Raw genomic sequence first — 16,973 nt, 5'->3', positions numbered from 1 at the left:
GGCTATATTACATTTTACTTACCCATTCACCAGTTGATGGAATTGTACAAGTTGTCCCTTTCTGGCCATTATGAATGATGCTTATATGAACATTCATGTACAAGTATTTGTATGAACATATGTTTTTATTTTTCTTGGGTAAACACCCAGGAGTGGAATTGTTGAGTCGTATGGTAAATTTAAGTTTTTAAAAAAACACCCATCTGTTTTCCAAACTCAGGTTCCCCTCCCCACCTTCCATGACACTTGTTAAAGAAACCTGGTCCACATCCCACCTCTTCTTTTGTATTTATCTGATTGCTTTCTCATGATGGCTTTTAGCTTGTTCCCAAACTGTGAGTTAGATCTGGATTTTCGTTGGATTTGAGTTAAATGTTTTTGGCTAGAATGTATCACAGGCTATGTTTTATACTTAATTCATATTGGATCACATCAGCAGACACATAATATAATGTTTGAGCTTCGTTTTTTTTCCATGTGGATACTGCAGTGGTCCAGCATTTGTTGTTGAAAAGTCTATTCTTTCCCCTATTAAATTACCCAGACACGTTTATCAAAAGTCTATTGATTGTGTGTCTGTGACTATTTACAAGCTCTATATAGAGCTTACCTCAGCCTCCTTGAACTCCAGTCTGTCTCTTCAGCTCAGCAAGACTGCTGTGCTCTGCTCAGGGTTCACCTCCTTGCATCAAGGTCCAGAATACACCTCCCAGCAGAAACCAGGCTGAACCTGGGCTCACATCCCTTGTTTCCCTTCTCTCAAAGACTGGTCTTGTGTTGTCTTTTGTCTCTGTCTCAGAGCAGCTTTTTCATATATATTGTTCTGTTTTCCAGTTGTTTGGTTTTGTTTTTTGTTTTTTTTTTACCTTGAAGGGCGAGTTCCATGCTCCTTCATAGCTAGAAGCAAAAATCTGTCCTTTTTCTTTCTTCCTCTCTGTGCTTCAGTTTGAGTAGTTTCTATTGCTGTGTCTTCAGGTCTTCTGAGATTTTCTTTTGTCCTGTCTAATTTACAGTAAGTTTGTCCAGTGTAGTCTTCATTTTAGATATTGTACTTTTCATTTCTGGAAGTTCCATTTGGTTCTTTTTTATATTTTCCATTTCTCTTCATGCTTAGCATAATTGAACATACTTATAATAGCTGTTTTTAAAGTCCTGTCTAATGATTCCATCATCTGTCATTCCTGTAATGGACTAATTTTTCTCCTGGTCATGGGTCACATTTGTCTGCTTTTTGGCATAGCTGCTAATTTTTTATTGGATGCCATTGTGAGTGTTTTTGAGCATTTGGATTTTATTGTCTTCCTTCAAAGAGTGCTAAAGTATGTTTTGGCTGACAGTAAGTTATTTGCTATCTGCTTGATCCTTTTGAAACTTGTTTTTAAGCTTTGTTATGGTGAGTCTAAAAATACTCTTCAGGCCTCTTTACCCTTAATACCCAGGCATGTGCCTTTGAAATCTCTCTGCTGTTTGCTCTGAGTATTCAGCCAGGTTTCTCTACTCTAGCTGGACAGAATCAGAATGCCTCCCAGTTATTTCTTCAGGATCAGAACTTGACACCTCAGTGGAACATTCTTACGTATATCTTTTGGTGTTGCACTATCTAATTTGATCCTCACCACAACCCAGTAAAGTAGATAATGTAATTTTCATTTTATAGATGAAGGTAATGAGGCATAGGGAAGTTTGTTTTGTGACTTGCTCTTATATGGCAGGGCTGGATCTTGGGCCCAGGTCTCTTGATTCCTTTACAACCATACCCTTTAAGCTCCATGAGAACAGAACAGTTTTTCAGAGTATTTTCTCAGTTTTGAGTCTCACATTTACATATGTAACATCTCAAATCAAGAGGGTATATCTTAAAACAGAAATTTATGGGATTTTTCTTCCAGAAAACTGTCGTTGAATTAGTTGTGATGTATCAAAAATCACTATGGCTTAGAAAGGAAATAATGTGTGTATCTCCAGTGCCTAATAGAGCCTTGATACATAATCCATGCATAATAAGCATTTGTATGCTAGATTCAAGAATATGGTGATTTTTATAAAGCAAAGTGTGCCTCTAAAAGTTTTATGCCTCTGCTTGTCTCTTCAGGTACTTTATGCATGGTGTGTGTCGGGAAGGAAACCAGTGCCTGTTCTCACATGACTTGGCGAACAGCAAGCCATCCACCATCTGCAAATACTATCAGAAGGGCTACTGCGCCTATGGGACTCGTTGCAGGCAAGAGCCCCACAGCTGCCCCCAGCTGTTCTATCAGCTTAAATACTCTCGGGGACTCAGAGCCTTCATTTGGAGCATGCATGGGTGTCAATGAAGGGAACTCTTTTCTTTAAAGATTTTATTTCTATTAGAGAGAGAGCGTGGGGGGTAAGGGGCAGAGGGGGAGGGAGAAAGAGATTCCCAAACAGGCTCCACGCCCAGTGCAGAGCCCAAAGCAGGGCTCAATCTCACGACCCTGAGATCATGACCTCAGCTGAAATCAAGAGTCAGACGCTTAACCGACTGAGCCACCCAGGCACCCCAATGAGGGGAAAATTCTAATTTGAAAGTAATTAACAATAAAAAGTACAGCAGATCGTTTTGAAATCTCAGTTTCATTACAATAAAAGTAATTTTAATTTTTCAAAACACTTTTCAGACCTTATTCTTATGAGTCTTTTACAAAATTGCACTCACAGTATATATATCTTGCTTTTTTCCTCACTTAACATGTCACAAGTTTTTCCCTAAGCAGCTACTTTACTTCCTAACTGTAGTTTTATGTTTCATAATGTTAACATACCATCATTTTATTAACTATTCCTCTCTTAGATAGTTAAGTGGTTTCCAGTTTGGTTTTTGTTTGTTTGTTTGTTTGTTTTTTGCTATGAGTACCCTTGCAGTGAACATTTATATGCATATAGAGTCTGCCTTTTTCCCACTCACATCTATAGGCAAGTTTTGTAAATTCTAAACAGGAAAACATCCCAAAAACCTGTTCAAGCGCTTTTATAGTGAAGGGCTGGTATGTTCTTTCCTGTGCTGACTGGAGGCTGTAGAAGTTGCCCGCCCCCCGCCCCGCCAGTGCGTGCCCCAGAGAGACAGTCCAGGAAAGGCCGGTCTACGGCTCTTACACTGGCCATCATTAACTTTTGGGGGACTCCTGCCAGAAGAGCACTGGCTTCGGTCTCAGGAGATTTCACTTCCAACATCTGGCTGGAATGTTCAGGATTTCTGTACTCTGTCCCACTCACGTCCCTCAAGGACACTGAAGTGTGCTGCTAGACGGCATTGTACCTACCACTCACTCTGAATTACCAGGCATTTCTTACTAACTGATAAGCCTTCTATCATTTAAAATATGGAAAGTGGAGCAGAGGAAAAGATGGTCCACGTCTAGGGAGTGTGGGAGGCACTCAAGGTAGTGTTTCCCTAATGCATTTGCTGTGCGCTTTGTTTAGATACGATCACACGAGGCCTTCTGCTGCAGCTGGTGGTGCCATGGGCACCATGCCCCACGGTGTGCCCTCCCCGGGTTTCCACAGTCCTCACCCTGCTTCCGACCTCACTGCATCTATTGTGAAAACGAACTTACATGAGCCTGGGAAACGTGAAAAGAGAACATTGGTACTTAGAGACCGAAGTGAGTGAGCAGAGTCATTTCATTGCCTCTTTTGGAATAGCAGTCCTGTTTGTTCGTGATGTTCCTTTCTGGCCCCTTTTATCATGGGAGTCCCTAACCTAGTCCCCCTGCCAGGTGTTCGAGTGTAGACACCAGACCTGTCCTGAGGACAGCTTCATTTGGCTGCAGAGCATTCAGGTGATGTGTTCTGCCTGCAGGCTAGGCTCACTGCCAAGTTTGGCCTGACAAGACATGCAGAGGTACCTTTTGTCAGCGTGTAATTGCTGTCTCCACGGGGTGGTTCCCCAATGCTGAGAAGCACCAGGTGACTCATTTCAAAGCTACATATTTTAATAAAGAGCATGTTTCACTGTTTTACTTCTAGGTCAGTTCATAGTCTTAGTTATTATGCTTAGCCAGTTTGGTATTTCCAGTAGCAGCTTTGGTAATAGAGCAGTATATTGGGGTTTGGGGAGTGGTTTGTACCCTGGAACAGGGTTTGGGGAGGAAGTAGGCTACAGATCATAAAAGTTATTTTTATTGGCTGGTCCTCAGCAAGTAAAGGGATTTCTGGGTCTTAGAATTGTGTGGGATAAGATAGGTAGAGTCCATCCTAAGCAAACAAGTAATCGTGTCCTCTCTAAAAAGGCCGTAAGTGCATGCGGCGGGAGGGCTGTAGGGGAGAAGGGGGCCATAGAGGGGTTCAACACTGGCCTTGGGACCCAAAGACTCACTAGATTTTCATTCTAGTTTACTTTATAATGATCGGTATCTTTACTAATATAAAGGAAAGCACTGTATTTTATTGACTTCATTTTCCCATTGACTTATATTTTGGTGTTTAAAAAAAACTATCATTATTACCATTTTTTTAGTGTTTATTGGTCCACGGGTTGACATTTCCGTATTTGTCATTTTTAAACAGCAACTTTACTGTTCTTTTGTATATCGTGGTCTGTTTTTGTGAATTTCCTGTGTTGCCAATTATGTTTTTTCCTTTTTAAAACAAAATCATGATTATAGTAATGTCACTGTGAGCATTTTATACTATTCCTTCTGTTTTTCCCTCTTGGCCTATTTTTTTCCTATATGGAAAGAGTGGAATTTCCAAGGTCAGAGTTACTTAATTTGTTAGGTTTTCACTAACTGCTTACCAGAAAGTTTGGGCCAAGTTTTCTTTTATGTGTGTGCTATGTGTTTTGTATTAAGATCTCTCTGGCCTGGCTGACGAAAAGACTTCCCCAAGTCTTGTGAGTAATGCAGGAGGCTGCAGTGAGCCCCAGAGTAGCCCAGAGATGAAGCCGCACTCTTACCTCGATGCGATCAGGAGTGGCCTTGATGACGTGGAAGCCGGCAGCTCCTACAGCAGTGAGCGGCAGCTGTGCCCCTACGCAGCGGCTGGGGAGTGCCGATTCGGGGACGCTTGTGTCTACTTGCATGGAGAAGTGTGTGAGATCTGTAGGTTACGAGTCCTGCATCCCTTCGACCCAGAGCAAAGGAAAGCTCACGAGAAGGTAAAATTGCAAGCCTTTGTGTGAACTTATTTTAAGAAATGCACTAAGTGACAAAATTGTTGGTGTTCCTGTAATCATCTCTCTGCGCATAATGTCCTCAATATGTACCTGGCATGTTTATAATCCTATTTTCAAGTCCTTTTTCCTGTTGTCATTTTGAGAATTTTTGATTATTTAGAATAAAGAAAAAGGGAAGAGGCATTGGAAACATAAAGCAGTGCAAAGTTCAGAGAATGAATAACTCAGGAGTGGTGTGTGTTTGTGTGTGTGTGTGTGTGTGTGTGTAAGAGAGACACACACACACACATCCTCCGTAGGTTTACTTATCCTTGTGCCTGGGGTCCAGCCAGGCCAAGTTCTAGAGAATTTGAGGAGCCAAGTATTGGAAGGGACCTTTCAGGCCATTAGGTCCCCGGTGTTTATGGAGGCGCCGCATCACGCTAGGCTCTGTGCTTGGTATGAAGATGGGTAAGAGAGACCGAAAGGAGCCCACAGCCTCAGTGTCAGAGCTCATGATGATGAGCAGGCCATGGTGTGTGAAGGCTGAGTCTCCACTCTCCATTGTCTTCCCGGGGGTGTTCAGGTGAGCGCAGAATGAGAGCTTTCCTCTGCACCCAGGTGCATTGAGGTCTTTGTGCTGTACGTGTTGGTTTGTCTCGCATCTGTATCCATCGTGAGCTCCCAACGGCAGAGCCTGGGTCTTCAGGCTCTTCGCATTGACACTCATGCCTGATACATGGTGCTTCACCTGGGAGTATTGAGCACCTGCTTACTGAATGAATACATTCATTAAATAACTTACTCTTTTGAGAAGTAGTGCTGCTTCCCTCTGACTCGTGACGACCAGCCTAATGTTTCAAGTTAAGGATTGTCCAGCATTTCTGATATTGATGTAGTTCAGAGTGGGGAAAGAGTGCCCAGAAGAGCCAGGAGACTGGGATTGCAGGTTCTGGGAATTCTGTGATTCCACATGGGTCCTCGAATCTTTTGGGACCTCCATAGTCTCAGCTCTAAACTGGAGGTGACCATACCATGCTAGGAAAGCAAAGGGCTGGGCAGGTGATGGTGTGAAGTCCTTTCTGTGGTCTGAGAGAGCTTTGTGTCCAGCAGCCCAGAACCTAACAGTGTGGCCCTCCTTTCTCTCCGTACTTTAGATCTGCATGTCGACATTCGAACATGAGATGGAAAAGGCCTTTGCCTTCCAAGCAAGTCAGGACAAAGTGTGCAGTATCTGCATGGAAGTGGTCCTTGAGAAGGCATCTGCTTCTGAGAGGAGATTTGGGATTCTCTCCAACTGCAATCACACATACTGCTTGTCCTGCATCCGGCAATGGAGATGTGCCAAACAGTTTGAGAACCCAATCATTAAGTAAGTCCAGCTAGAGGGTCTCAGCTGTGGAAGCTGGGGAGAGCGTTAGATTGGGGGCCTTCTTCTATTTACTCTTAATCCCTCCCCTTGTCCTCCAGTGTGAAGATAACTAGTGAGTCCAAGCCCATGATTGCAGGAGCCTGGGCACATCAAGTAGCCTTCTTGAGCCCAAGTACTTTTCCTTTAAAAAAAAGTAGGTAACAACTCCTGCCAACCATCAGGATGTTTGGGGACACTCAGCGGGGATCATCTGTATGAGAAAGTGTTCATGGCACTGGCCTATTTGACTCCAGCACTATCTGTAAAATAGGGTTGTTTGAGGATTAAATGGAATACATCTAACACATTTCACATAATGTATGATACACAGCTTGTGCTCCATGGAGCCAACACAGGATTCTTTTTGTCCCCAGCTTTATTGAGATATCCTTGACATATAACAACACAGGGTTCTTAAATTCTTCAGAGGGACGGGGTAAGAGCTTACTCATACTGAAAAGTGAATGTGTGCTGTGTACTGTTAGAAACTCTTCACACACATTAACTCATAATTCTCTCAGACCCAGTGACCATTCTCATTTACAGATAAGAAAACTGGGGTAGAGTGAAGTCAAGTAATGTGCCTGAAGTCACACATTTGGGTGGTAAAATAGCAGGTTTATTGAGATAAAAGTGTGCAGTTCAGTGGTTTTTAGTCCTTTCACAGTTGCTGCCACCGTTACTTCAGTCTAATTCTAGAACATTTTTATCATCCCAAAAAGAAACCTCTGTGTACATTCACTGCCCATTTCCTCCCTGCTCCTTCCAGCTCCCGGCAGCCACTCCTCTACTTTCTAGCCTCTGGCTTTGCCTGTCCTGGTCCTTGATTGTAAATGGAGTCCTACAACACATAGCCTTTCTAGGCCCAGCTGCTTCCCCCGAGCTTCCCCCCAGCTGACGGCTCTCAGCCTTGGCCCGTGCTCGCGGGCCCATGCAGAGACCTGAGGAGCATGGCCCCGGGTGGATGTCCACAGTTAGTGGGGTCCTTGGTTGACAGGCATTTGGATTGTTTCCTTCTTTTGGTTATTATGAATAATGCTGCTGTGAATACTCATGGACAAGTTGTCTTGTGGCCTGTATTTATTTCTTTTGTGTAGATAGCTAGGTGTGGGATTCCTGGGCCTTATGGTAACTGTTCAGCATTTTGAGGAACTGCCAGGCTGCTTTCCACAGTGGCCACACCAGCAACGTAGGAGGGGTCCAGTTGCTCCCCAACCTTATCAACTCTTGTTACTGTATTTCTGATTGTAGGTGTGAAGTGGTATCTTCTTATGGTTTTGATTTGCATTTCCCTGATAACTAATGATCTTGAGCATCTTTTTTATGCTTTTTGGCCATTTTGCAGAAATGCCTACTCGAATCTTTTGCTCATTTTAAAATTGGGCTGGTTTGTTTGTTTTAAAAATTTTATTTTTAAGTAATCTCTACACCCAGTGGGGGCTCATACTCACAACCCCAAGATCAGGAGTTGCGTGCTCCACCAACTGAGCCAGCCAAGTGCCCCAAATTGGGTTGTCTTCTTATTGTTGAAAAGAACATGTTTTTAACAGTAAGTAAGATTCTACACCTGAGACAAATATTATACTATATGTTAACTAACTGGAATTTAAATAAAAACTTAAAACAGTAAAGAAGGTTCTTAGAGGATTGTTATTGTACCTTGTGGAATTTTTGGTTAGGAAACATTTGGAGTGCTTATGCATTTGAACAAGGGGTTTGGTGGTGCAGTGTGCACAGGATTTATAACTACATCTCTCCCATACTAACCTTGATTCTAATTTCAGGTCTTGTCCAGAATGCCGTGTGATATCAGAGTTTGTAATTCCAAGTGTGTATTGGGTAGAAGATCAGAATAAAAAGAACGAGTTGATTGAAGCTTTCAAACAGGGAATGGGGTAAGTACTTTGAGTTCAGATAGGATTCTGGTGCCTGCCTGGCAAATGCATTATATTTACATACCTTTGAACCCGACAAAGTAATGTAATTTTTAAAATTTCAGCTTTGAGGTATAATTAACAAATAAAATTATAAGATATTTGAAGTGTCATCATGGTGATTTGATCTACATTGTGAGAGGATACTCCCATCGTGGTAATTAACATCCATCACTTTATTTTTTATTTATTTATTCATTTATTTTTTGGTGAGAACCTCCAAGTTCTTCTATTAGCAAATTCCAGTTTTATGAAGTGTTATCACCTGTAGTCACCATGTTTTACACGAGATACTTACTCATCATATAGCTGAAGGTTGGTACCCTTTCATCAACTTTTCCTTATTTACCCTCTCCCTTAGCCTCTGGCAACACTTTTTTTTACTAAATGAGTTTGACTGTTTATGTTTGTTTGGGTTTGTTTTTAGATACCACATGAGTGATCTCATACAGCATTTGTTTTTCTCTGGCTTATTTCATTTTTTTTTTAAGTTTTTTTTTTTTAAGATTTTATTTATTTATTTGACAGAGACACAGCGAGAGAGGGAACACAAGCAAGGGGGAGTGTGAGAGGGAAAAGCAGGCTTCCTGTGGAGGAAGGAGCCCGATGCGGGGCTCGATCCCAGGACCCTGGGATCATGACGTGAGCCAAAGGCAGCCGCTTAACCAACTGAGCCACCCAGGCACCCCTCTCTGGCTTATTTCACTTAGCATAATGCCCTCAAGGTCCATCCATGTTGTCACAAATGGTAGGATTTCCTTTTTTGTCATGGCTGAGTAATATTCCATTGTATGTATATTCCACATCTTCTTTATCCATTCATCTGTTGACAGACCCTGAGTTATTTCTGTGTCTTGGCTATTATGACTAATGTTACAGCAAACATGGAAGTGTAGATAATCTCTTCTAACAGGCATGAGGTGCTATCTCATTGTGGTTGTGATTTGCATTTCCCTGATGATTAGTGATGCTGAGTGCCTTTTCATGTGCCCGTTGGACATTTGGATGTCTTCTTTGGGAAAATGTGTATTCAGTTCCTCTGCCCATTTTTAAATGGAATGTGGTGGTTGTTTTTGTTCTTATATAAATTCTTTATGTATTTTGGATATTACCCCCTTATCCAGATAGATGATTTACAAATATTTTCTCCCATTTAGTAGGTTGCCTTTTCATTTTGTTTGGTTTCCTTTGCTGTGCAGAAACTTTTTGGTTTGATGTAGTCCCACTTTATTTTTGCTTTTGTTGCCTTCGTTTTTGGTGGCAAATCCACGAAGAGCATTGCCAAGACCATTGCCCAGGAGCTTAACCCCTTGTGTTTTCTTCTAGGAATTTTTATGGTTTTAGGGCTTACGTTCAGGTCTTCAATTTTGAGCTGTTTTTGTGTATGGTGTAAGACAGTGGCCCAGTTTCCCCAGCATCCTTTATTGGAGAGATTGTCTTTTCCCCGTTGAATATCCCTGGCCCCATTGTTGTAAATTGACCATACCTGCATGGGCCTATTTCTGGGCCCTCTATTCTGTCTGCTGATCTATGTGTCTGTTTTTCTGCTAGTACTATACTGTTTGGATTACTGTAGCTTTGTAGTACAACTTGAAATCAGGAAATGTCTCCAGCTTTGTTCTTTCTCAGGATTGCTTTGGCTATTTGGGGTCTTTTATAGTTCTATACAATTTTAGAATTGTTTGTCCTATTTCTTTGAAATATGCCATTGGGATTTTGATAGGATTGCTTTCATTCTGCAGATTGCTTTGGGTAGTGTGGACATCTTTACAGCATTCTTCCAATCCATGAGCATGGGATACTTTCCATTTATTTATGCCTTTCATTTCTTTGAGCATATCTTATAGTTTTAGCGTACCAGTCTGTTTCACCTCCTCTGCTAAATTTAGCCCTGCTAGTTTATTCTTTTTGATACAATTGTAAATGGGGTTGTTTTCTTAATTTCTCTTTCTGGTGGTTCATTGTTGGTCTGTAGCAAAGCAACTGATTTTTTATATATTGATTTTGTATCCTGCAACTTTACTGTTATTAAGACATTGATATAATATTTACATACATTAGAACCCAGCAAGGTAGGGCGCCTGGGTGGCTCAGATGGTTAAGTGTCTGCCTTTGGCTCAGGTCATGATCCTGGGGTCCTGGGATCGAGTCCCGCATCAGGCTCCCTGCTCCTTGGGAGCCTGCTTCTCCCTCTGCCTCTCTCTCTCTCATGAAGAAAATAAATAAATCTTAAAAAAAAAAAAAAAAGAACCCAGCAAGGTAAATACTATGATTTTTTTTTTTTTAAAGAGGAAAAAAAAGTTTGTATTTACTAAGATATTCGCTATTTCCAGTGCTCTTTGATTTGGTATATAATTCCTTCCAGTTGGTATAATTTACCTTCAGCCTCAAGAACTGCCTTTAACGTTTATTGATCTGCTGGTGATGAACTCTTTTCTTTTTAGCAGAAATAGCTTTTCTTCTCATTCTTAAAGGATATTTTCATTAAATATACTGCACTAATCAGTTCTATTTACATCTTTGTCTCCTTTTTCAGTGAATACAATTCTGGGTTATAGTTCATTTCTTTATTTTCTTTTAGTATTTTGTGAATGTTGTTCCACCATAGTCTGGCCTCTAGTTTCTGAGAAGTCAGTGGTAATTTAGATTGTAGTAGGTCATTTTTCTGCTGTCAAGATTGTCTCTTTATCTTGGTTTTCAGCAGTTTGCTACTTTGCCTGGGAGTGGTTTTCTTGGAATCTGTAAGGTTTTGTCATCCCCAAATTTAGGGAAATTTTGGCCATCCAGTTTTTTTCCTGCCCCGTTTTTTCTTATCCTGGGACTCTTCATAACATGTAATAGACTTTTTGTTACTGCCACACGGGCATTGGGGTCTGTTCATCTGTTCATTTCTTTCCGATTTTTTTCCCCCTCACTGTTCATCTTCCCCAGGAGTAGCTGCTTTCAACTCCTTGTCATCTTGAAGTTGGTGTCTAAGTCACGTTTTCCTGATTCTTTGTATGTTGAATCATTTTGAATCATAGCCTAGACACTGCCAGTGTTATCTTGTCCAGATCCTGGATTCTCTTAAGTCAAACAATAAAGCGTTGATGTTTTTATATGCAGGTAAAGTCTTTAAATTTTAGCTCTTGGGCAGCAGTTCGAATCTGTTTGGTTTCTTATCCTCAGCTAAGTGGCCGTGAGCTTTTGCTGCACTGATGTCCGGGCCAGCCCTTTGGGCTGAATTAGTACATAGTATTTGGAGTTCTCCCTCTCGGGCCCTTCTCTGCGGGGACTGCTCAGGGACTGCTTCCCCGCTTTCCAGTGGGTGCTTCCCTCCGAACCCTGTTGTCCTTCAGGCCAGGGAGACTGTGGATTTGCCCCTGGAGTTTTAGACACCTGACTTTGGCTTGCTCTAGGCTAAAAGCTATTTTTTCTGAGAAAGATAACTCCCTTCTTGCCATTCTGTTCTTCCCAGTGTCTTAATTTCTTGAGGAATCCTCCTGCTGTTCATTCTCCAGTGCCTTCGGGTCTTTTAAAAATTAGTATTGCTAGTTAACTGCCAGAGGGTCGGCTCTGGGAGAAGTGTGCTTGGCCGTACTAAAGGGCACTGCATGTCACCTTTTTTAATGGTTCCTTGAGATTGCCTGTGAGCAGTTAATAAAGGCTTAATACTTTCCTGGTTTACCCGGTCCCCTCCTGCACGTGGTGGAATGTGTCCACCAGAGGGCAGGAGTGGCAAGGCAGAGGGGCCAGCCTGTAGGAAGCAGCTGTGCTGGCGTGGTCTGGAAATTCTCATGTTCTTTCTGTTTGGGTCTTTCCTGGCCTTAGTTTTCATTGATGATGGTGCTTTTAGGCATTTCACACACATTTAATGCACGCCTACTTTGGGCTTGGCGCTTTCAAACTAAGCACCAGTGGGGGACATAGAGTATAGATTAGTAAGATAATTTCAAGGGAAATTGCAAAAGGGCAATTACGATCCATGTTTTCTGGTGACAGATTCTTCCTGAGAGGCCCAAGCCACATGTCCCAACAGAGAAAGCACTTGGATCCACCTGGGAGCATCAGGGAAAGCAGCATGGGGACCCTGAGCCATGAAGCATGAACAGCTGTGTGTGTGTGTTGGAAGTGAGGGGGAATGGAATGGCTTGGGTGCAGAATGGTACAGATGTTGTGTGTGGGGAGCAGTGGGAGTGGCCCTGGGGTTAAACGAGGTGTGTGGAAGGATGTGGTAGGACCTATAGGATAGACTGGAGTGAAATCTAAGGGGGCAGAATAAGTGACACACTTCGGCAGGCTCCCCAGTCGTAGTGTGAAGAGGCTGGAAGCCGGTGGGAAGGCCAATTAAGAAATGACTGTGGCAGGCAGGTAGCCGGGGACAGTACCCACGTGGCTTCAGCAGTGTGGGGACGGAAGGGACTGGGTGACTGGGGAGGTGCTCTGTAAGCAGGAGTTAACAGTCGCATGGGAGAGCTGAGAACAAGGAGGCAGTCTGTGTGCACCGGAGGCTTTTGTCCTTGGTGACCAGGTAAGGCTGGGGAAGGAAAAAGCAAGTTATTTGGGAGGCAGGACTAGAGAATGATTTCTTGAACCTGTTGAAGTTTATTAAAGCCAGTGTCCAGCAGTCTGCTGAGACCTCCCCGCTTGAGCAGTCATTTGGGAACTTCTGCTCAGAGCCTCAGGGGTGGAGGCCATGACGGGTGGACACACACAGCTCTGCTTGGACCCACTCCCCAGCCGGCGCCAGGGTCAGACCTGGTGGGAGCAGGCGCCCGGGCAAGCACGGTGCTCCTTCCTGCAGTGGACGGTTGTGAGGGAACTTGGTCAGAGCCCCCTCATCACCGGTCTCTGCCATCCACTTGTCTGAGAAGACAGGAAAAACAGTGGCATCAAGGAGTCCCCCTTCCTTGTCATCTGTCACTGTCACATACCCCAGCTGCCCCTGGTAGCAGCCTGCCCTTTCTGCTGCGATTTGGCTTTCGCGGTGCATCTTCCCTTCCTCAGCACTCCCAGATGCGCTCTTGCCTTCTTGGGCATCTCCACCTCTTCTTCACCATGGGACCATTTACGATTGTAGAAGTCAAATTTCATTTAAGTAAAAAGAAGCAGGAATTTTCTATTTGGTTGTGTTTTTCCTCAGGAGCAGGGGTTAACATAGGGGTCTATGAGTAGAATTTGAAGATAGGCCTAAAAAACACAGCAAAAAGTTAATTTTTTTGCCCTATGTGTTTTATTTTATCCATTTAAAAAACACTGCTCTGAGAAGGGGTCCACAGTTAAGAAGCCCTGCGGTAGATCTAGAGGGTGGAGACCAAGGAAAATTGGAATGAGACCTGTAACTTTGGGCAGCTGCTAATATTCACCGCTTTTCTGTGCCTCCGAAGTCAAGGCTCCCCCTCCCTCGACATCATTGCTGGCCAGGAGGAAGGGAAATTTCCCTGGGGGGGGCTCCTACTGGGACTTCTAGCTGAGGCAAGGAGCCCAGCTCCAGAACCCTGGAGCCCGGACAGCCGGCCCAGAGGAGCTGCCAGGCCTGTGCTCTCCTGAAGGCCTCTTTGGAGCCCTGCGAGCTCAAAAGACTGGAGTCCCCCATGCAGGTTCAAGTCTGTGTGAGGCTGCATGTCACCATGGCAGTATGATTCAGCTTGGAAATCATCCTGACCTCGCTGAGCCTCAGCTTCCCCACATAGAAAGTAAGGCTCATCTAACTCGGGCATCACAGGCAGGGATGGAGGAAGGCCTTGGTCCTTCTGGGCCCCAGGTTCTCCCACCATCCTCCTGACCTTTTCTTTCTACTTTTCAGGAAAAAAGCTTGTAAGTACTTTGAGCAAGGCAAGGGGACCTGCCCATTTGGAAATAAATGCCTTTACCGCCACGCTTATCCTGACGGGCGGCTGGCAGAGCCTGAAAAACCTCGGAAGCAGCTCAGTTCGGAGGGCACCGTGAGGGTAAGGATTTTGCCATCTCTGTCAAGGACACTCACTTGGTGGCATTTCAGGTACTGCTCCTGGCCCCTTGTCTGATAGCTTTGGCAGCAGGGAATGGGGTAAGCAAGAGAAAAATAAACTGGCCTTCATGTTGCTGTTAATAATAACCAGGCATATCTGCTGGCTGTTTTTGCAGTTCTTTAATTCAGTACGGCTCTGGGATTTCATTGAGAATCGAGAAAGCCGGCATGTCCCCAACACTGAAGATGTCGACATGACAGAGCTTGGGGACCTCTTCATGCACCTGTCTGGAGTGGAGTCGTCAGAACCCTAAGGAGTAGACGGTTCCCTCTGCATCTTGGGCTCTGCCGGCCGAGCCTTCCCAAGCTAGGGTGTGCAGAGCTTCCTTTACTGCAACCCGACGTGGCATGTGGCTTGGACTTGATTGGGGTTGTACTTAACATTGGTCTCATCCCCTCTCCATTATTACAGCCATGGGAGGAGTGAAGGATATAAAATAACCTACTAAGTATATGGAATCGCTAATTTCCTAGTTGCTCTCTTTAGGTGCACCTCAGGCTCCTTAGGGGGACCAGCTAACCAACCTGGCTCCTGTCCTTGAGCTTTAGCTCCCTAGAAACAGTCACCTTGCAACTGCCCTTAAAGCAGAGTTTTCTTGACAAAGGCTTCTTCACCCCTGTGGGACGATCCCTCTAGTGCATTTCCCCTCACGTACTTCGTGTGTCGCCAAAAGCTGTTTCTCGAAAAGCTCCATGTAAATCAAATCAACGTACAGTGGGGGCACCGACCGCACACCTTAGCATAGAACTTGTAGTGCTCTTCGCGGCCCCATCAGAGCAGGGGCCCTGTTGCCCGTGTGTTCGGCGAACAGAGTGTGAACCTCCCTCCCTGTACGGGCGGCGGCTCTGGGCGCAGCAGAGGTACAGCCCCTCGTTTCTGGTTGGTGTCGGGGCCACACGCTCCGGGGAAGCCCATCCCTGGCTGTCACCTGTGGGCTCTCCTTGCGCTCAAGCCCCAAGGGTCATTTTACTGAGGGTCCAGCACACGCATGCTCTTACCGTGTGCCCCTGCTCAAAGCCACTCATTCAATCTGTAAAGCCTGGCTTTGATTTCAAATTTTGTAAAAAGTTAATGGCACCCAACAAAGTTTCTAGTTCTGACCCAGCAATGGTCCTAAAAAAAACAAGTCCTCTGTCCTAAGTTGTGACTTTAATCGAAGGACCCTAACATTGTGAATCAGAACTCACCCCAAGCCTGAATTAATCTATTTTTATAAACTGTTATAGATACCAAATATTTTATAAAATGCATTGAAGTGTGGGTAGAAAAAGGTCTGCTCTTACCTGAGTTGAGAGTGCTTTTTGCATAATTTTTATAGTTAATGCTTTAGTGAAGGGTGACAGTACAAAGGCTGATTTAGACTCTCTCCCAGCAGAGGCTCTGGGCCCATTTCCTGCTGCTTGAGTTCTTGCTCCAGAGGGATGAACAGATGGGGGAGAGTTCAAGCTGTGAGCTCAGTAGAAGGAAGAAACAGCCATTAAACCTACATTTAATTTATTTTATTAAAATAACATAATTGAGGAACCATCAGATAACTGTATTTTGTCAGGCGCAATAAAAACAAAATTAAAACCCAAATCATCAAGAAAACCTGTATTCCTGGCTTCCTTGCATCCGCATGATGTGACTGAAGAGAAAGGCTGGCCCGGCGGCCCCGCCCCACAGGGGCAGCTCCTGGAAGACAGATTCAGTGAGATGGAAGACTGCTCCCTGACAGGGCAGGAGGAGACGGGCAGGGGTGGGCCGAGCGCCTCTTCTGGAAAACCGTCCCAATGCCCTGGAGGCCTCCAAGGAGAGGAAGTGTCCCCAGAAGTCAAGGTCCCTAGTACCAACGCCCCTTCAGGCGGCCGTGGTCTCTCGACAGTCCTGGGCTGTTTGGTGTGTTATGTGCAAAACTCCGTGTCTGACGCCACACCACTCTCTGAAGAGCAGTCCTTCCCATAAGCATTCCCCTAGGAGCGGATACCCACATGTCCACGTCAGGGCTCATTTGTCTGCTACCTTCATTTCCCCTCTGAGTGCTTGTTTTTGCCCTAAAAAAAAATACTCATTCAGCCAACAGCTGGGGCCCCAGATCACGGATTGGCATCCGGCAGCCGCAGGCGCATCTGGAGAAGGCTCTCGGCTCAGGAGCACAGGGGCTGCAGGGAGGGCGCAGGACAAATCAGCGTTTCCAATGGCTTCCTTCTCCCAGGGCCAGAAAGGGTAGAAAAGAAGGCAACATGAAGTTAAGGCCCTTGAGTAGTCTAGAAGGTCCTTAGCAGCAGCTTCTCTGAAAACGAGCTCTCCGCCTCCATCAAAGGGGAGCGAAAGCTGGTGCCTGCTGGTGCCTGCTGACTTCCCTTCCCGCCCCGGCGGCCTGAGTGCAGGTGCAAAGTCCGCTAGAAGACAGGCAGTCGAGGGGACGTGGTCAGTGTGCAGGCGTTGATGTCCTCAGTGTGGGCCGCCCGGTGCAGGGATGGCTCCGAAGCGCTCCGGTTGATCTTCGGCAGAGAGTGTTGGAGCAGCTCGATGGAAGACAGGAT

The 16,973-nt window shown here is 44.7% G+C and overlaps 2 protein-coding genes across 9 annotated transcripts in view; one reads left to right on the top strand and one right to left on the bottom strand.

The window, feature by feature from the left end:
• MKRN2 (makorin ring finger protein 2) overlaps positions 1–16,038 on the top strand; it is a 27,667-nt gene extending 11,629 nt beyond the window's left edge. The window contains exons 2-8 of the mRNA XM_045861804.3: positions 2,093–2,221; positions 3,442–3,623; positions 4,812–5,116; positions 6,271–6,485; positions 8,309–8,419; positions 14,244–14,388; positions 14,564–16,038. Of these exons, the coding sequence (XP_045717760.1) occupies positions 2,093–2,221; positions 3,442–3,623; positions 4,812–5,116; positions 6,271–6,485; positions 8,309–8,419; positions 14,244–14,388; positions 14,564–14,701 (1,225 nt within the window). The 3' untranslated portion in view covers positions 14,702–16,038. The remainder of the gene's footprint in view (positions 1–2,092; positions 2,222–3,441; positions 3,624–4,811; positions 5,117–6,270; positions 6,486–8,308; positions 8,420–14,243; positions 14,389–14,563) is intronic.
• Positions 15,933–16,973, bottom strand: part of RAF1 (Raf-1 proto-oncogene, serine/threonine kinase) — a 70,287-nt gene continuing 69,246 nt past the window's right edge. For all 8 annotated transcript variants that reach the window (XM_045861798.3, XM_064592034.1, XM_054504580.2 and 5 more), the window contains one exon: positions 15,933–16,973. In XM_045861798.3, coding sequence (XP_045717754.1) covers positions 16,830–16,973 — 144 coding nt within the window. In that variant the 3' untranslated portion in view covers positions 15,933–16,829.

The sequence above is a fragment of the Mirounga angustirostris genome, unplaced genomic scaffold, assembly GCF_029215605.1.
Source record: "Mirounga angustirostris isolate CCGP_5_RB_7025 unplaced genomic scaffold, mMirAng1.0.hap1 SCAF_1, whole genome shotgun sequence".
In the NCBI taxonomy this organism is placed as follows: domain Eukaryota; kingdom Metazoa; phylum Chordata; class Mammalia; order Carnivora; family Phocidae; genus Mirounga; species Mirounga angustirostris.
Note: the sequence above shows the minus strand (reverse complement) of the source record. Positions and strands in the feature narration are given on the sequence as shown.